Source organism: Passer montanus, unplaced genomic scaffold, assembly GCF_014805655.1.
Source record: "Passer montanus isolate IOZ18808 unplaced genomic scaffold, ASM1480565v1 scaffold21, whole genome shotgun sequence".
NCBI classification, from domain to species: Eukaryota; Metazoa; Chordata; class Aves; order Passeriformes; family Passeridae; genus Passer; species Passer montanus.
In genome coordinates, this window is record NW_024366703.1 from 5,186,620 (window position 1) to 5,208,312 (window position 21,693).

The 21,693-nt window shown below is 36.4% G+C and overlaps 1 protein-coding gene across 1 annotated transcript in view; it reads right to left on the minus strand.

The window, feature by feature from the left end:
- The window catches only part of LOC120502186 (adhesion G protein-coupled receptor A3-like), a 255,064-nt gene that overhangs the window by 202,425 nt on the left and 30,946 nt on the right, over window positions 1–21,693 (minus strand). The window contains exon 2 of the mRNA XM_039709368.1: window positions 10,693–10,764. Within this exon, the coding sequence (XP_039565302.1) occupies window positions 10,693–10,764 (72 nt within the window). The remainder of the gene's footprint in view (window positions 1–10,692; window positions 10,765–21,693) is intronic.

Sequence of the window (21,693 nt, forward strand, 5' to 3'; positions counted from 1 at the left end):
TACTTGACACATGCAGCACTATACTACACCCAACTAATCAATTCTGTCTATATTAAGAAGTGGGGAGAAAAACTGCCCACAGCTGTTATATTACATCAGCTTTACTAACTACTTCAGACAACTCATTTTGGGGATTTTTTTTTTCTCTAAACTAAACTGGCATAAACCATAGCCCTCCTTTCCATTCCTTTTCAATTCTACTCTTTTTTTTTTTTTTTGCCTTCTCAGAGATTATTGGCGAAGCACAAGCATCCAGAGAACAAGCCGTGCTTTCTGCAGGCATCCCCAGAAGTTTTGAGGGCAGCAAGCTCCCAGGATCATTGGTACCCTTGGAGCATTTACAGACTAGCATGATATGAATGAGTAATAGCATGTTTTCATCTGAGATCTCCCAGCCTAGTCTACAGACGTGCACTTTTGGCAGACAATAACTTATACACACAGGGGGTTTTGTCCTTCTAAGTAAGAAATTGAGAAATGTTTGTCAATTGACATCAAGTCAGAGGTGGAGACACAAAGAGAAAACCTATCAGTAGGGCCCAGAAAACTCTCAGGGAGGGAAAGACCGAGTTTGGAGCTACTCTCTGGATCCTCACTGTTACCCAAGACCACCATGATGTTGAAATATCCCTAGTCAGAACTTGAGATCTCTCACATTTTATGTATGGATACTACCAGGTGAGGCAACTTTTTGGTCTTCTTGAAAGTAAACGTGTTAAAGACCACATTGCATCTGAATACAACTAATATATAGTATTTTCTGGAGTTTGAGAGGTTATTCCACCAATAGCCTACAGCTGAGGAATCAAAATCACATCTTGAATAAAAGGATTCATCTACCAATTCACCTCACAATTCCCTTCACAAGATTAGCTTAGGTGCTGATGAACTAGCTAATTTTTATCACCTTGGATTCCCAGAATGCTTCTTTCTGACTTCAAACAAACTGACCTAAAACCACATTTCTGTTTTTCCTAGTGTTTCAACCAGTCTGCATTTCTTTACAGAAACACAGCTTGCATCATTCCTAAGTGGTATAGTTCAGCTTTGTCAATCAAAAAAGATTCTATATTTTGTGACTATAAAGCAGTTTAAATGAAACACCATAAAAATGGTCCTGTAAAACTGCTGTGTCCCCTGCTGACATTTTTATTTTGCCATGCTCATGTTTCCAACAGAAACCTGTTTTGCAAATAGTTACACACAAAAGTCCATCAATGCAGCCTGGCAAACCACTGACATTTTAAATACTGGTGCTACACCTCGTCCCTGCCAGCACTTGGCAATTTTGTGCCCGAGCTGAAACCAGAGTTCCATGCCAGAAGCAGAGGATGGTAATCTCAGCAGTGCACTCAGAATGACATAAAGGTCTGTCACCCCACGAGCAGCACCTGCGAGGGAAGGCAGCACTGAGCAGCCCTCAGATCTCACTACAAACCACGGAACTAAGAGCAAAGGCATGGCCTGGTAGCCCACACTCTTTCCAGGGGGAAACAAGTAACCAGACAAATGAAGGCGGCAGTTCAGGAGGCAAACAAAAAACAGGCTTAAGGTATAAAGAAAAGATGAAAATCCCACTTGGTTCTGGACCCTTGTACCAGGAACAATGGGAATGATTTACTAACCTGTTTATCAGAGTTAATTAGTGCTATTTTTAAACAGAACTGTAATATCCCAAAGGAAACATCCCCTTTTTCTAAAATTACTGCTTTTTTTTTTGTACATTACAGCATGGCAACTCTAGAGCAATAGACATACAGGTTATTTTCCTGTTGTCTCATCCTGTAAAATATAACGTATGTGATGTCTAATAGTCTGTATTGTGACTTCGGTAAATAGCAAATGAATAGAGGAAAAAAATGAATTACCTTTCTGTCACACTGCATTACAAGTGCTTTGATAGATAATTCATGGTTGTAAGACTTACAGTACATACAACCTGTTAGAAAGAGGGTAATGTAATTTTACTTCTAATTTCTAACTCTTTTTCTGACAGCCATATTAAGAACAACAAAAGTTTTATTCCTGATAGAATGAATGCTAAAGCTCTCTTTGATATTGCACACCAGAACATAATGGATTCTGGCATTTAGAGAGTTTGGGGAAGTTGTTTTCTTTGGTTGGTAGGGTGTTTTTACTTGCTTTTAGGGAGGCCAGCATCAAAAAATACTCACTTTTGCACTACTAAATGAGTAACTTACTGTTAGCTATAGGACAGAATAAAGAGATCCATTAAAGACCACAGAATTAAAATAAAAAGGCAATTTTTAATTAAGTTTTCCCAGTTTGACTTGTGACATTGAACCTGCCTCTGTTTCTCCTTCTCTGGTTTCTCAAAATTTCTATGCAATGATAGCAAATTAGATATCCTCCTCCTGTGCAATTCATTAAAACACTGCCTGCAGCAAAATGATACTTTGAAAAGCAATTCACCCTGTACTCCTTCACCAACAGTGAGGAACAACAGTGGCTTTTCCAAGTCCAGATCCACGATATTGCTCAAGGTTCCTTAGGACTGCTGCTGCCCCTTGCTGTCTTTACCTCTTATGGGCAGGTATTTTCAACAAGCACCAGTAATCTCTATCTGCACTTGTGCCCATTCAGGTTTCCTCCCACTCAGGACAGGAAGGTACATAAATGACTCCACATAAGGTAGAAAAGTAAAATAACTGGCATTACACAAACCAATGTACGTTTTCTTGCTTTCTCTTTCCTGATAAGATGAGGTCTCTCAGTATCACTAGATTTGCAGATATTAAACAAGCAACAAAGATAAAAAACAGAGGCAGAGAAAGACCAGGTGATGAGGCAAAAATTGAATGAAAATTTAAAAAAAACTCTAAAATAAGACAGTCCTTGATTTCCAATCAGTTATCTCAAATAAAAACCTCTTTGTTCAGATTTTCTTCTTTCAAAAGACTCTCTTGTTTAACATCAACATATAAATATTGTATTAACTAACCATTATGCATTTGCCACAGTATGCATAAAATTCCCTATTTCTACATTTATTTGTGATTAAGAAGGATTGTTTTCAAGTAAAAGACATAGAAGCTAAAAAGCTGTATTTTTAATTGAATGCAATGCCTAAAATACAACACCTTATCTTTGTCATCAGATAATGCCAAATGAAATCTGTCAATAAATAAATGTGGTCAGGTAAAAACTTTGTTCAACTTAAACAGTCAGTTAGAAATAATTAGATGATTCTAGCTAATTAAGTGATAAGGGACACCGCATTGTAACATTAAATTTTATTTGCAATTACTAAATTTGTGGTTTTGAATGATTCACAAGATAAAATTCAAATATTGTAAATGTCAATGAGGAACTCTTGTTCAATGCTAAAAAAAAGCCCTGGCAGTGAGGAACTGAAGGTACTCTGGTGCTGTGAGGATTATATTCCTATCTCCTTTCAGTCTCATATCAGGCTTATACCAATCTCAACAATCCATGCCATTAAATTTTTAAAATATTAAAATTATTTTATAGAAAACATATTTTGTAGAACTAAATTGATTTTATGGAAAAAATACTATTTTTTTGACATGCATTTAATTATTTTTCAGTAATTCAGTAATGCATTACAATCTTCATTGACAGGTAGATGAAGTCAGATATTTAAAGAGTACATTTATTTAAGTGAACATTTCTATCTTCTGTCTGCACTAGAATATATCTGACATTGGCATTATTGAGTAACATGACCAAAATTACCACAATGACAAAGAACCAAGCGCTAAAGAGAGGTAAAATCCCTGGGCTGCAGCCATCACAAAGACAGACTGGTTTGAGGAAAGGCAGGAGGAGTCCCAGGATGGGTAAGAAATCTGGTCCTAACCCAGGGATATGATAAAAACTCCAGGGGAAACAAAAAAAAAAAAAAAAAGCTTACAGCAGCTGACAGTGGCATTTACTACCAGTGAAGAATTTAGATGGCTAAGGAGGTGTCTATATTAAGCTCTGAAGAATACAGTCCAATTCACTAGCTTCACACTCATCTTCTTGGTAGAAATTGCTTTTCTCCATGCTCCAGGATGAGCCTTAGAAACCATTCATTTCACAGGAAGCTATACTAATTTTAGGTGATAAATGATTATTATAGGCATAACTATTTTCTTTCCTCCTTCTGATCTGTCCAGTGCCAAAATCACTGGGTTTATTTTCCCTCTGGTATTTGTAAAGCTCTTTATCTCCTGAGTATCTCCAACCCTCCAAACCAATTATCTGCAATAGACATGTCTCTGAATGAACAGGTACCTTCACTTCAGTAATTCATGAATTTTCAGAACTTTGTTTTTTAAGCTCAGTATTTACAAGTGCCTTTGTACAACTTGTAGTGCAGGCAAACATTTCTATCAAGTAATATCAACCTGCCAGCTACATTAGCTGTGCTTAGGACCGACAAAGGGAACTCTCCTGACTCATGCAAACAATGGCATCATCATAATTTAAAAAGACAAACTCTTCCTCTGACACTGAAACCAAAAGGATAACTCAAAGTTCAATGACTGCCAAGAGGAACATGAATGGTCTTCAGTATATTTTAGAGTACAGGCGCAAAGAACTGGGGAAAAATCCTTCCCCATGACTATCTCCACTCTTCTGCATCTGCAGAATATGATCAATCACTTCAAACAGTAATGCAGCATAGTGAGCTTTTGTAAACATTTATAAGCCAACACAGCAAAAAATTGTACATGGAAAACTGCTTGGAATTCCTCAGGTGTCCTAGACATATTACTAAACAAGAAAAAATTATGGTTGCAGGACCTGTACTTTTCTCTTTGAGAATTAAGCAATAACTTGTTTGGTATCATAATCAACTGGACCTAGACCATTTACTATATCCATGCAGGATTTCAAATACAAGAAAAAGTTGCAAGAAAAGTTCAGATGCTTGAGAATTCACTTTCTCCATATTTCTCCAAATACAAAAACTACATAAAATGGAATAGTTTTATTCATGCTATGACTATTTACACAACAAACAGTCCTAAGAAACAGATTTTTAGATTGCCCTTTCCTGGAGTACCATCACAGCATTTCTCTAAACACTCAGCTCAGTGGCATTTGAGGTCTCCAAGCTTATCAATTTATTTTTTGTTAAAAGTCCTTGCACAACGTTAGGGGCACACGCCTCAGCTGCAAAATCTGCAAGGAAAAAAAAAAAAAGCCAAAAACATTGCACAGCTGGATCCTGGCTGTCAGTCAGAAATATTGTGAGTTCATAATAACCAGTATTTTTCTATTTTTACAACAATCCAAAAAAGAACTCATATTCTAAATTTAATCTATGAAGTATCTAACTTTAAAGATGTCACATGCAATGTGTTGAAAGTAAAATTGTTAACAGTTTCTTTGAGCATATTTCCAATTCTTTAAAGTACCTAGGAAGAACATCTGTTTCTTCGTGTGTGTGTGTGTGCACATTTCAAATGAATGGGCAGGGAAAAAAATGAAGAGCACAGTAATTTAGAAAATGTAAATTGCATTATAAATGTCAAACCTTTATGTTTTACACTACCATCATTTGACATTTGTTAAAGAAATTCTAAATATCATATTTTTGTAACAACTGCTTAACAGCATGTTTTTTATGGTCTAATTTTTTTTTGCTTGTCTTTTTATCCCTTTTCATCCCTCAGCTTAGTGTGTTACTACTTCTATTGCACACCACAACATATAGTTGCAGAATGCTCCACTGAAATCTATTGGAAGCAGCTTTTAGGCAATTTTGCCTGATAATAACTGAGGACAACATGTGGCTGTGCAGCACTGACATGTGACTGGAACTTGATTGTACAGCAGCACACAATAAAACTACACACAATCTAAGAGAGACCTGGCAGAGTAAGACTAATGTATAGTGCTAAAAAAATAAAATCAAAACCAAAAATAAACTCATTGCTAAATTCTTGGAGACACTTGAGTACTATTTTTCTTTGTCTAGAAAATGTAACAAAGCAAGTTTCTGTAAAACAATCTCTGCTGCTTATAAGTGCCTGGCATGCTTTTCTTCTGGCTCAACTGGGAAAAAATATGTGTAATCTTGCTTAGTGATCTTTCATCCTGATTTCCCAAGGAAACTGCTTATGCAACCATGGTCTGTTTGTGTATGTTTCTTTATTTGTATTTGCTGGTTCCCTCCCAATAGCTTCTGCACCCATTAGAGGTTCAGTCACTGGGACAAAGGAGCAACAGTCTCAGAGGTATAATGCTCCTATAAACCTAATGAAAAACTACATTTGGTTATGAAAGAGAGAGAGAGAGCAACCTCATGCACCCACTTCTGAAAATCCCAAGCACACATTCAATCCCAGAGCACCAGGAGCCCAGGGCAGGGAAGCCAGGAGAGGCTGCCCCAGCAAGGGGCAACGTGGGGAGAGAGCTCAGGGCAGGGCTGTCCAGGCAACTGTGGGGCAGTGGCTGCTGTGCAAAGTAAGAAAATTAGCAGTGTGGATAATAGCTGAAGGACGTATTGTTTTGCACCAGCTGGCAGCAGGATGAGGGCAAAATATTAATTTTCCTAGTCTGGACCTTGGCTTTAGGTCCAGCACAGCTGGAGCACCTGGCCCAGTCACCTCAGTCTTTGTCCCCAGAAGCATCCCATGGACTATGGCTGGCCAAAGATCATCAGGCATAAAAAGCCTTGCCACAGCTGGCACTAATGCTATCACTGCTGCACGCTGAGGGGGATGGCAATGCTTCACAGCAGCATCCATACCACACACTGCTATGACAGGGCATCTGCAAGTAACTTGGTAACCTGCACTAGCCTGTGATTCTTAGAGTAATAGCATGCTCAGCCCCATGTCCAGAAAATAAAAATAAATAAATAAATATAATTCTTAAAGGAGGAAACCATCACAGATTTTACCATGTAGTATATTGTTCCAATTTATGCAATAATTACACCACCAAATTACTCAGACAATTGAGTTGCTCAGATCCCTCCAAATATTTCACTAAATGAGAGTTTTCAGATTGCTGAGACTTACTTGAAAGGGCTACTTCACTCTTTCATGGCTTAGAAAGCCCAATTTTCCTTTCTTTTATGCTACCCAGAGCATAGGTAAAACTTATTTAAATCTCTGTTATAACTCCTGCTGTTCTGGGAAGGCAGAACACTGACTGCAGACAGGGAAGGCACTGAAACTGAAATCATTACAAGCTGTCAAGTCTTTGCCCTCAGCTTCAGATCCAAACTGAATTCTCAGCCTCCTGAATGTGAAGCCAGCCATCTCCACAGGGTGTATCACAGAAATGGGTTCAAGGTGTGCATTCTCATTTAAAGGATTTATGGCCTGTAGATCTCTTCTGGTTAAATTCTACATAGCTCTTCATATTTTAACAAATAATTCCTTTACCACTCTTACTTCAAAAAAAGCTAATTTATATTCTTGCCTACACTTTGATTTATTCCAACTCAAGGACCATATAACTGGACAGCATATAATATCTAAGTTTACAGAAAGCTTTTGTTCTCTCACAGTATTTAAGTTATGATCTTCACTTCTAAATGCCTCCTGTCTCTATGGTGTAAGCTCAGTGGCACAGGGGCACATCATGATCCAGATGTCACATTTATGAGCCAACCTTTCCAAACAAGCACACAGCAATTTCTTAATTTCAGAAAACTAACTGTGGAGAGGGATTGCCACCTCTACAGATCACTCATGAATCATTGTTCATACACATACATAAAACTGAAAGTGCACCTTTGTGAGGCAGTGTTTTTCAAACCATTTTTACAAAATGACCAGTAAAAATATTAGTATTTCATGCATGTCTTTTGATCTATTTTTAATAGACATTTTTAATATTAATGGGTTATTATTAAATATAATACTATCTTTAAATTATTAAACAGGAAGTAACTATTTCCCTAAACATGTTTTTCCCTGGTTTGTTGGCTCTATCCTCTGAAAACCTAGTATCACATTTCCTAGAGCAGCAACACAGTCTGAGAAAATCTAAAATGCTAACTTTGTTATTCCTATGCTATGGTTGGAAAAAAATCGCAATTTTCTGAAAAACATGTTAAAAAAATATTCCATGTATAATATAAGAATTCTACAATAGCCTTAGTTTTAGAGAAATCAATTTTGTCTTACTCTTAGAATGGACATTTAAGGGGTAAATAACTTTTCTTGATTCACTTGATAGAATGAGAGTCCCACTTTGAGACAATTGCTCAGTGAGGGACCTCACTTGTGTAACATGCTCTTGAGAAATCACCAGAACCTGAGAAGGCTGACACTTCTGTAATCCAATTCCTGTTGTGACATGCATTGAAAAATAAAATAGAGGGAAAGTTGTCACTCACTTATTGGAGTAGTGCTTCAAACCATTCTTTACCCAAAAGGAGGGTTTAAGCACTCCAGAACAGGGAAGAGCCAGAATACACAAGTCATTCAATTCCACCTGAAATTTTACTTCTCTAATTTTTCCCCATTTGACATTGAATGATTTCATTTTCCATGTAAGCTTACACTCTTCTAACTCATGATCTCATGGTAACCATAAAAAAAAAAAACTGGTTTACATGATTCTTTCCTCTATGGCACTGACATTACCTTTTCTTCTGAACAAGACCACAAGGAGTGCCAAGCCAAATCAAGTGAGTAATTCTTAACTCCAGCACACCCATGTTCCTAAGCACCTACTCTTGTAAACTTAACATTATTTTAAGGGAAGCTGGATTTTCCTGCTACAGTACTTGCTTTTAGGCAAGGAATGAAAGTTCTTGGTCCATTTTGATAAGTCAGGAATATCAACAGCAGTTGCTGCCACAGTTCTCCATTTTGGGCACCTGAAGTACTGCTCTAAATTAGGTTCTGTCCAAAAGGCAAAGCTGGGGAAACCTTTGTCCAAGAGCTAGGAGCGCTCACCCAGCTGTAATTCATTCACACTCACCTCCCAACCCACTATTCCAGCTGTTCTCACCCCTGCAGCTGAAACTGGGATTTCACAGATATTGATAAGAAGCATATGGGGCCTGAGTGGCCCCAAATGAAACAGAAACAGAGCAGCTGAATCACAACAATGTCATCACTTGAATTCCACTCTTCGATTCACGGACCACTCATGGATTTTGTATTAACACCACAGCCACATAGAATTGTATATAAACAGAGGAGATGATACTCATTTTATCTGTACTGTTGTGAAAAATCAGTACAGGAAAATGAAATGGTTTGGATTGTGATGGTACTCGAGGCTATACACCTAAAGCAGTTTTTCTGTTTTCTCACTGTTCTTAGTTTTGTTAGTAATATCTTTTCAGGTTGAAGTATTTATGTCACTAGTTAACTAATAAAATTCTCAAAACTACATGCTCAGTATAATTCTCCAATGTAAATAAAACCTTAAGAAAAACCTCAGAGGAAATATTTTCCTTTAGTTCTAAACACTACATTAATTACATTTACTTACATTACATGAGAATTTAACTTATTAATTTCCCTTCCAATAAATTTGTAATTATATCCTGTGTTCTAAATTGTTTTGTCTAAAATATTTGTAGACTTCTTTACAAACCTCATATCACTGTTAATCCTAATATTAAACCAGTTAGTAAATAACACCTCACTCTCCATTCCATACTTAATGCATACGTAGCATAAATGTTCTAACAGTCACTTTACCCAAACCCTTCAAAGGGATTGCTGTAGACCTTGAAATAAGTTGTTTATTTTTAAACCACATTTAGGATACTCAAAAAAACTCAGTATGGTATACTTATCCACTTTATTCCACAACCATGAACAGCATGCATATCACACACATCTATAGTAAAAGTAGCAGCTAAGGTTGATTGTAACAGATTATTTCTTTGCATCTAGAAATATTCACACCCCACAGAATACATTGATGCATTACTGAATATAGCAACAATTTTATATCAACAGTTCTACATAATAAAGCTACTCTTACAAAGCAGTATAAAGGTAATTTAGCTTAAGCTGCAGGAGATATTGTAAGATAGGCATGACATAATTACTCATTTTAGATGTACTGGTACGAGAAGTTGCCTATAGGTATAAAAAATGGATTTTTAGGCTTGTGCACAATTATTCTCATATGTCTGATCTATATGTACAGAAATAGTGTTATTATAGTGTAGCTATTACTACTTATTTATTTCCATTAAAGTTTCAAAATATTTTCTTTTTAACACATTATCTGCTCCTGAGCTCCTCTTCCTCCTTCAAACACTGGCTAGAAATACATGGCCATGGAGCTTTATCAAAGCTCCTTGTTTGCTTCTGTGATAAATGCTGTCCAAGTTGTTGATATTATAATTAAATTATAGAAAAAAATAAAATTATATAAATCTAAAATAGAAGTATTGGAGACCAATGAGTTAAATAACCCAAACTACATGTCAGGTATATTAGTGTTACCATTACATATAGCAGTCTTTGCTGTGATAGTGTACATAGTGGAGTACAAGGCTTTGACTGGATGTTTATTTTAGTTCCAAATTGATGGCAGTGCTTTCCTGCATGTTCCACGTCCATCCCCATGCACTCATTTTTATGCAGCTTCTTAACCTGATGACTGCCTAGAAACTCTACTGTGCAATACAGTTCAGAACATCTCAACTTCCTTATCTGATGTTTGTTTCTATATTTAAAGTACAAAGACTTTTAATTGAAGGTCGAGCAAGGCTGATCAGTTACTCACAGTCTCTCCAGGGATCTCAGCCCGAAGAAAGAGCCATTCTTCAGCCCCAAGATCTTGTTGTTACTCAGAATCCTACAAGAAGCCAGGAAACAATCTGGTTAATAGAACATGATAATTCCACTGATCTAAAACATACAATTATAGTAAGTGACTGCTCTGTAAAACACTAATCACAAAATTCACTGCTTCATTTGCATTTTCTCATCATAGCCATAAATAAAGATTACCATCTCCCAAAGTGCATGGTTTTTTATTTATTAAATAAAGGCACAGTCAGTAAATATGTCAAGAAATGTATTTTGACTCCAGCTTGAAAATTCTTACACTGCGAAATGCCCACACTTTACTCACAGATTCTAAATTACCACTAAGTTACTTGTTGGTCTTCCTAGTCTGCAAAAAGGCTGGTAAAGCAAAAGACAAGTTAAAAACTGTTCCAGTAGATTAGAGGACAATAAAATCATTTTGCAGTGGCTGCTGTAGCAGGGAGGTACAAGCCATTATACCATGGATAGCTCACATATACAGACAAAGTTTTTAATTTTCTATAGGAGAGACAAACAAAAACAGACAAGTCCAAAAATGTTTTCCTATTGCAACCTCTGCATAGTAGAAAGTCAGTAATTAAGATATGCCTGACCCGTCAAGCACCACCACTCTCACACACCTGCAAACTGACACTGCATGCAGGCCATTCAAAAAGTTGTTTATTCTTCCTCTATGTTAAGGTACTGTGCATTTCACAAGTGATCCTTTCTAGTTCAGTGATTTTCCATCACTCTGTGTTCCCAGCTATTTCAGAAGCAATACAATATGAACATGCACTTGTTCTGAAGGTGTTACCCCTTAAAAACTTTTCAAAATGCAAAAGAAATGGTTTGTTTTAGAAGCTGGAGAAATTGGGTTTTTAATCTAATGATTATGCAATGTGCACAAGAAACATTTGACTCTGAAAGAACCTAATTCCAACTGCCTGAGAAACAAGGCTTTTAATGTAACATTTACAATAAATTATACTTCTCCAGTGCACAAAAGTACCTTTCAAAACAAGACAAGCAGTTTGCAATAAGATAGAAAGCAGACCAAAAAAATTTAAAAAAAATTATATTCTTAACTAGCAAATTTGAGATTTTTTTATAAATTTTTAATTTTTGTAAAGTTTTTAAACAGTCTGTTACACAAGACAAGATAGTCTTGCTCCTAGCATTTGCCATTGTATACGAACAATAAGTTCTTTGCCCCAACACAAATCTACCACATCAAATCTCACATCTAGGTGCAAATATAGTAACACTGACCCACAGAAAAAAAAACCCAAAAAGTTAATGCAGCAAAGTGAAAATACTGCAATGTTAGTAAGGTCTAGAGATTTCTGCAGATCTAAAATTCATAAATAAATGCACATTTTGATCTGAGTTGAAGGCCCAGTGTTGGCCATCTACATGGAGAAGAGAGGTGCTCAGATCTGACCTGTCCTACACTAAGCTGCTTGTCAATGCATGTGTGCAGCAGCACCACTCCTGACCCAGAACCAGACAGTGGCACCCACAAGTGGCCATTTGGCATTCATCATGATCCACACACCCATGCATCTGAAAGCACACAGAACCCTCAGTCTGCAAAAAAAAAAAAAAAAAAGTGCTCCAATATATACACAGTTTGTTCCCATCAATTAAGAAACTCCACATGCCACAAGTTCCTCCTCCTACTCCTCAGATTAAAAATTTATGTATGATTATATTATTTATCTAATTTACCAACTCTTCTTTACCAATTTAGGAATACATTTCAGCAGTGACATGATGAAAGACTTGTTTAAAATTCAAACTATCTAAAGTAGAAAATGTAAATATATTAAATGCTCTAGTGTTTTATTTTCAGTCTTCTATTACTTTATTCTTTTATTCAACTTGTCCTCCAAGGCTGCACAGGACTGGAGTCAGTCAAGAAAAAAGGAAGACCCAAAATTAAAATTGGCTAGGCTTGGAAAGACAAACATAAATTAGCCCACTTCATATTGGGTCATTTTTTTTAATATACTTTTTTACAGAGAGACCATCTTTGATACATACAGATACAGAGATGATATTTGGCCCACTCTGCATAGTGTGATTTGCAAAGATATGGGCACTTCAAAAATCACAGCTGGCTTAGGTACAAGTACTTCTCTCTTTAAAATATTTTTATTGTGTCAATTGTTTTTCCAGCCTTCTATTCATTCTGCCCAGAAAAAGAGAGGAGTCTGAACTTTGCTGGCACTCCATGAAAATGCAGCACAAGTCAGGTGGTCTCTACTCTGCCTCCATGTCCCGTTCTGTACAGCCCTACACACAGATTGAAATCAGCATCATTAACCCACAGAAAACAAACTCCTATTAATTAAAGAGAACTATCCAACTAGTAATAAATCACAAGATTAAGCAGATCGTTTAGTTCATAAATGGAATACGCAGTTAACACAGCTCATGATTCTTCACTATTGCAATCTCATTCATTTTTGTAAAAGATAAACTATGTCTTGAAAAATGTGACACCACAAAATTTTTTAAAAACCAACAAAACTTAGCTATGTAGATTTGACTTTCTAAATGAAACCCTTCAAATCTTCTTACCAGAGTTTCACAGAGACTTTCACACAGAGATCAGATTTCAAAAATCAAGTTTCCTTCAGGGTTTCCTCTTCTCTACAGCGCCAACTTAAATTCAAGTTTTATAAACAAAGTAATATGGGTATCATAGTTAAAATATGATTCTTTTTCTGTTCAGAAATGCAAGCTTTAGAGAATCCTAACATTCCAGTAAGGTCCCTAAGGAAAACAACATCCTCTCTGACAATTCATACAAGTTATCTTCATTTCATTTAGCTGGGTGGTACTGCTACATGGGAAGAATCCACCTGTTTTTAATTAGTTTTAGTGATGTCAAAGAACTTGCAACAGACTTATCGAGAAGGATTTGGCTTGCACTGAAGATCAATTCTGTGAATAAAATGAACAATTTCACTGGCAAACATAAATCACATTCTTTTCCATACAGTAATAAATCACTTACTAAACTTTTGATGCAACTTGTAACATCCTTCCCTTCTGAGAATATTTACTGTGAGGATAAGTATAGAAGGGAGAGAGGTTTTGGTTACAGTGTTCAAAATCATAACAGAGAAATGAGGCTTAACAACAGACAATGAAAAATCTCTTAAAATAATTAATGTCAGGAAAAATTGTGGCTATTACTCTTGATGCTGAAATTACACTGTAACTGTACATTATTTCTTTAGACAAGTATGCGTCAAGTACGGCCAAAATAGGTAAGTTTCTCTTTTCCCTCAAATACAGTCATCTGCTTACAGGGAAATGCTTCTAATTAAAGACCTGCAGAAATTTTGCAGTGATAAGCATCCTTTTCTGGTACTCACAGATGCAATGGTTTGGTGAATAAGCACATGAAAAAAGTGTTATTTATATATTTTATTTTGGAAAGCTAATAACAAATTTATAACTGTCAGACCTAACAGAAACTGACTCATTCTAATCAAACTTCAAATAGAGGTTGCATTTTTTAAAAATAAACCAGCACCATGCACCCACTGTGAATAAGTAGTTCTCACATTTTACCATCCATAGCATTTTCACTTGGTTGCTTTTTGGGATTTTTTTCTGATGTGTTAGTGAATCACAGTGATGAATCTCACTATACACTGCAACTAAGCGGCTGGTTTAAATAATCATCAGTTTCTAGCCATGTGCTAAGAATCTCACATTTTAAATATTTTATTCCAGCAGAAGAAACACTATGAAAAATGAGCACACTTTATTTCAGTGATAGTATTTTCCAAAGCAAAAAATCAATTTAAAGTAGTTTTTTTGTTTTGGTTTGGGTTTTGGGGGGTTTTTGGGTTGGTTGATTGGTTGGTTTAGGGGTTGGGTTTTTTTGGTGATGGCAGTGGGGTTTTTTCCTCTGTTTATTTTTTTGGTTTTGTTAAGGAAGAAGCTTCCCAGAGAAGCCCTTTAATAAGCATTTACAGCAGTTTGCAAACTGTCTTTGCACAATATTAATGATTTAAGCCCAAGTAACTGAAAATCCAAATCAAGGTACTTTCAGTCCCAGCTCTGACAGGATACAACTAAAATACTGCTGGGGAGCAATTTACTTGTCAGTACCACTCTGCTGATCAGACATGTTATGAACCACTTTGTTCCTGCAGCTGACCCTCTGAAATCTCATGTCCCTGCTACTCCTTCTCCCAAGACACACTGGGGGACAGTCTATCCCAGGGAGGCTGTTCAGAAGATATTAACTCAACACCAGGTCTGTCCTTTCCTGGCCCTGTGGAGCCCTCCAGAGCTGTTCCTGTCCTGAAGGGATTTCATTCCAACACCTTCTCTTGACTTGCACTGACATCCTAAAGCATTTAATCCATGCAAGTAGTTTTTGGCACAAATGTACTTCCCTGGGGGGCTGCAGCAGAGGCTGAACACAATTTCATTCACCCTGCACTGGAAACAAACCAACCTCACTACACACCAGGACCAAAATCATGCCAAGGAGATGCTAACAATGGAGAAGCATGGACAGTCCATGGGCCATTGCTTTCACTCTCTCCTAGACACTCTGGCTTTACAGGACAAAGACATCTACAAGAATAAATTGTTCTAATGGATAAAAGCAATTCCTCTGATTTTCTTTCTGATTCCTCCATTTGAATTAAACAAGCCACAAATCACAGTTTGCTTAAAATGATGCTGTGATTTTTGGTTTTGTGAAACCATAGAAAGCACAGGATGATGTGACACTGAGCAATAGTGTCTCATTCAAGTATAAAAAATGTCCAGCATAAGAGAACTTACTATCATATTTAAAATGCATCAAATAAAGAGCTCGAAACCATAATGCAAACAAACTTCAACTTCCTATAACCTCTCAGAGAAAAGGAATCTTTTTAGTAAGCCTCCAAAGTCACTGACATTACAGAGTAAACAAATTCCACAGCTGAGGCTTCTTCAGTGGGATGGGGCTGCATCCCACCTGCAAAGCCTAAAGCCTGTGAGCTCACACAGCAGTGCACCCACAGAGAAAGCACAGCTCAGATAACCAAATCTGTGGAGGACAAGGCATGCAGATGAACACTGCTATTCCCAAATGCATAGTGAACACAGAAGGAAGTGTGACCCATTAATGAAAATATGTATTTCCTCTGATAATAATCACAGGGGAAAATACACAAAAACCACAAGCAAAAAACTCCCACCCAAACTTCATGAAAAATCAGTAAAATGTCAACTTTCACCTGATTTTCTGGTGAGCAGCCCAAGAACTGGTACAGATCAAACTTGACCCAGGCCTGTGTCTAGGCTGATAGACCTTGTCTAGAAAATTAAAATCTCTGAATCCTTCCTTTAAGGCCCACTCACTGAGCACAGCTAAAGGGACACTCAAGTGCTACAAGAAACACACCACAGACCCCAGCCACGCCTGCCCCTGCTGTGCACTTGCTCTTAATCCCTATTCAGTTTTCTGCTTCTCAAGTAGAAAGGTGTGCTAGGCAGACATCCATGAGAATTTGAAAAAAGACACAACCTGGTCCATTGAGATTGTACATCTGGAATGACTGTGTAGGGATTCTGTTCAGAAATTGTTTTTTGAGTTCTTCAACTTAACATCAAGCAACTTGAAGTATCTTTATTTAAAAATAACAATTTAAGTACAAATAACAGTTAATAATTTTTCATGGAAATCTGTTAACAGCTGACGTATTGAAGTTTAAGATGTTAATTCTCTTTACATGTTGTTAGATATAAAGGGAGTGTGAGTAGACATCCTGTGAAATTCCCTGTAACACTGGTAGGGAAAAACTATTTTCTATCAAAAATTCAGTCCTATTCTATCAGAATAAGACTGGAATGATTTATATTGAAACTCTAAAATGTAAAATTAAAAACTAAGTTTTTCTAATTTTTTAAACATTTAAAAATCCTTCTTGGTAAACCTATTACTTATTCCCCACAACATTCATAATTCATTGAGAGCTCCACCACAGAAACAAATTAAGGAGTTTGCCCACAAACATGGCAGAAATAGCAAAGTAAATTAAAAAAAAGATACCTGCTTTTTGTGCCACTCATTGAGAGATACATGGAGCTATCATAAAATACAGGTACTAACTGCACATTTTTATTCCCCTCTCCAAATTGAAAACCACAGCCTAACTACTGAGCTACTACCTAAGACTTCAAGAGATAATACTAGAACTATACAGACAGACTGGGAGGGAAGTCACAGAACAATAACAAAACTGATTGAACAAGTGAAAAGAGAAAAAGGACTGAAAACACTACTGACAGCACAGGAGATGAATGGGGTGTGGTGGACATCTACATAGTCTGATACTCAAACACAAGGAAGGAAAAGCTGTAAAGATATGGGGAGTATTCATTAATTTATTATATATCAGTATCTGTGTACAGTAATTCAATGTCTGCCTCTCTTTCCGACTTTGAGAGCATCGAAACTTAAAAGAGCATAAAGCTAAATTATCAGAAGAGTAAAGATGCATATAATGGCCTAAAGTGACACCTCTCTTCCTGAAGGGAATTGTGGCCCATTGTATTGTCTTTTTAAACTAAACAAAGCATTCTTAAAAATGGTCAGCATTCTTAAAAAGAATCATACAAAAATCCTGTAGAAAGCAATAAAACCCAGTCTCTCACCAGTTCCAGCTGGTTTTATCATTATCTTTCATGCATACCAGCTTTTGTCAAACCCATTCACTTGCAGGAATACCAACTATTAGTGAAAACAGAAAAATACTCCAAAAAGTGCCAACTATTGTACATAGTATGTTCATATGGCAGATACAACCCCCAAAAAGCTACAGCAAAAGAGGCTGTAACAATGTACTAATTATCATTCTAATTTGTACAGTACCAGCTGTACAGCAGCTTCCAAATCTTGACACTATTTGATGATAGGAAAAGAAAGCATAAGCATCAAGAAATTTCCTTTTATGTAATTATTTATTTAAATGGAAGTCCTTCCAAAAGTTCAAATTAACAGCAATAGTCTGTCATAAATTTAACAGAACGTGGGAGAAACTGTAGTATGAAAACAGAATATTGCTTTTGTGGAAAATCACTGTTCAACAGCCCCACTTTCAGTAATTTAAAGTATAAGGTAAAACTCCAATTCTTTTGTGTTTGGTGTTCATGTTGGTGGCTTTTCATCAAGAGTCCTCTTGAATGACATAAGGGACTGCTAGGTCACATTCAAAATACCAAACCCAGACAATTCTCATATTAATTACCACATCAACTGATTTAATTAGGTATAGTCATATTCAAGAGCCTTTTGTTGTAAGCAACATCACAATTCAAACAGTAAAACAAAATATTATCATCACTAGCAGGACACAAAACTCATCTCTCCCCAATACTGGTTTAGTGGTATTAACGTATCAACAAAAGGAAGCAGCAAGGTCACTCTCAAATAGAAATTTTAATATGATTTCCTAACAGTGGGGGAGTTAAAAGAGTTTTCAGCTTTTGAACAAGCCCACTCCACTACAGAATAATATTAATTAACTGAACAGGACAAGTAGCAGTAGGAATCAAAGCATTACTAATAGGACTGCAAGTACTTCTGAAAAGAAATGTACTTGTCTATTTTATGACTTTTGTCAAGCATTAGAGAATTTCTGAACTAGATGATCCTATTAAGTACAACTTTTTTTTCCCCACAAGAACTTGAGGTCTAAAGGTTATTTCTAAAGATCACTGAACACCTGAGGTGTCATACAGGATTCTGTTCTACAGAATATAAGTTTAATCAATTGTATTCAATAAAGTCAGGACCTGGAAAACTTACATCATGAGTGGATGATTGTAGAAAAAGGTTTGACAATAGCAAGATAGCACTGGAATAGTAAAGTGGAATTACACAGTGATATTTCCTAAAATCACATAATACTGAACATAAAAAATGAGGACATTTAAAAAAGGGATAAATCATTACTATTTTACTACAACATGGACACTTATAACACCATTTAGCTGTCTAGAGAAATCTTTTACAAGATTTGAACTTGAGTGCATATCTTTTTTCAAAAGTTAGTTAAAAAATCCACATGATCTTTTGATAAGACGGAGTTGTCTTTACATCATTTGAAGAGAGAACTTTATCTAAGTGAACTTTTGGACTATATCACTATAACTGTCATGTGCATGGTCTTTACCCGAGACATAGTTATGCATGTTTATCTTCCTGTGATGGGTTTTACTGAGTCTAGCAGAATTATTTACATGGATTAAATTTGTCACGTGCATTAGTTTTTGAAGATCAAAGATCCTATTGTCAGCATTTGCTTTGGAGAAAGAGAGGAATCATTCAAAGCTCTCTCTACAATGAAAAGGAAATCCTTATGTCTAACACTATTTCTAAAAGCATATGTAGCCAGCTTGTGACAGCATGGGTCTGCATGCCCTGGTGTTCTTGCTTTTGCCTTTGACTCACTGCACATCCTTCTATCAATATGTATCTAAAATCCTTTTTTAGTGGGAAAAATTAAATTCACACAGATTATTAAAAAAATTTAAAGTTCTCCAATGAGTAAGGCTGTGCAATAAACACAGGGATTTATTGAAGTGATTGTCTACAGGAGGATTTGCTTTTGACATGTTTTTCATTCAACTCACTTGACACTGTGGGAAGATAACATTCTTATGTTTGTTTCTCATTCACACTTCTATGAAATTCACCACCAGCAGTGGTGCAAACACTGCCAGGAGTTGCAGAGAAGCTGACAGAACAATGCACTGGAGCACTGTGCAGACTGAGCATTTCAGCACACTGAGCACCAACCAGACAGAAAAGAGCTGAGAAACATCTTCATCCTACAGGACATGAATTTTTACACTCACTGCAGTGGGAATAAGAAGTTCATTTAAGTTCCCCACTTTAAAACAGTTTCTGCAAGGGATTCACCATGGTGATTCATAGCAAGGTCATCATAACCATTCCACTCTCCTGGGCTGGCATTCCACTGTTCAGCCAAATAATCACAAGCACCCCAAAATACCTTACACCTCCCACAGGTGGGCCAAACCATTTTTTGCACTACATACAATACAGTCAGGAGGCTTTATTCTATAAATAAATTTTGAGGTTTTAAGTTCAAGGAATTTAACAGGACTACCAAATAAATTATTACCATTTAATTAAGAAGTTTATAAGAAAGAATTCACCTTTCCTAATTCAGATTTTACTATAACTTACTTCTAAGTCACTTTGTACAAAGAGTAAAATTTCCTGAGTCACCATTCCTTTTCTAGTACACTTCATATATTAGCTTTTGTTTCCCTTGTAAGATCTTTTCAGCACTTCTCATATTCAGCTCACTGCTCTTCTCTTAAATCCTGAAATATTCATTTAGCTTTCCCTAGTTTGCTAATCTTTTATGTATTCCTAAAAAAGCATTATAAAGTTTCCATATTACTTCTGAAAACTATGCTCAAAATTGTCTTCAAAATACTTGTCTCTCAGTTACTAAAACAGTTAAGCAGTAACAATTGCTGACAATAAATCCAGAAAAATACTGAAAAGTTTCAATTGTAGTAATTTATTTTGATTTTCCCACAAATTGGTTTGTTGTTTTTATAATGTTTATAGCTTAACTTACAAGTTCTGCTGGGACTGTAATTGTATTCTGCAAAAGACCTATCTGCAGTAATGTTTTTTTTTTAAATGACAATGTACACCTTCTGATAATTCAATGAAATACAGAACTCATTGTACATCCTTTGGGTAATATATATGAAAACTGAAAGCCTGAAAAAAAACTTGGTCTGGCATCATTAAATAATTCCTTGCTGAATTTGAAAAGAAAATCTCTTCTCATAAGGATATATTTAAAGAGCTAGGTTAAGAAAGCTAAATTGTTTTTTACTATTTTGCCTCAACCAGTAAGACTGCATGTCAGAATGGTCCCCAGCCTTCCATTTGGTGTCAAAGACTGAGAGGAACAGTGTTAGCTGTTAATAAGGAGTGACAAAGGGGTTCTTCTAAGGCACTTGAAACAGCTACTGATAGATAGCTGCAAAGTGACAGCCCAAAGCTTTAAACAGTTAGTGATTATTCTTTTTTAATTCAGACAGCAAGGGAACCCAACACAATGCATACAGTCCAGCATACAAGTTTATAGTTCTTCTTGGAGCTTCTTCAAGTCTGCAAAATGGTTTAAAAAACAGACTTGGATTAGTGTCCATTTGAGGGAGAAAATGCAGGATGACAGATAATTTGATTCTCCCAATCATCTGGATTGACCTCTTGAGGTCATCCAGGCCCATCTGGTTATCTCCTGACTCGGGTAGATCAGGGAACTCAGAGTGGTAAAATAGGGACACTTTTGTGTAATTGTGTAATCCACAACACAATTTTGTGTACTGTGTAACCCACAATAGCTGTTGTGGATTATTCTGGCCTTGAGCACTACTTATAAAATGGTCTACAGCAGCTTGAACAATTCTTAAAAATTTGAAATTTAGAAGGCAGAGATCATCTGCTCTAAACTTACTGCACAAGAGAATTGTCACAGTGTGTCAGACTGAGAAACTCCAAAGGTGAGCTTTTCCACAAACTCCTTTTGCTTTGCCCAGCATGGGTCCCTAACTAGACAATTAATAATTAATTATTGTAAGCGGAAGACTCCACTTACTTGGTTGAAAGTACTAATTTTAAGCCTAAGCAATATCCTTGTGTCTTATCACTCAGAGATTTTGCACTGGTGAAGGGAAATGTGGTTACCTTAAGAAAATGGGCTTTAAAAGAATTCTCCTAGGACATTTGAGAAGGCAGTTTTCACCCCATGTGATGAAAGCAACACAGCAATTATCTCTGAGTCCATCTACTTCCCAGCTTCCAAGCTAAAGTGGTCAATGACTGTCTCAGTTGTGATTTGGTTTTTTTTAATCCCAGTCTCAAATGCTGTATCTATCAGCTCAGGTACTTAAA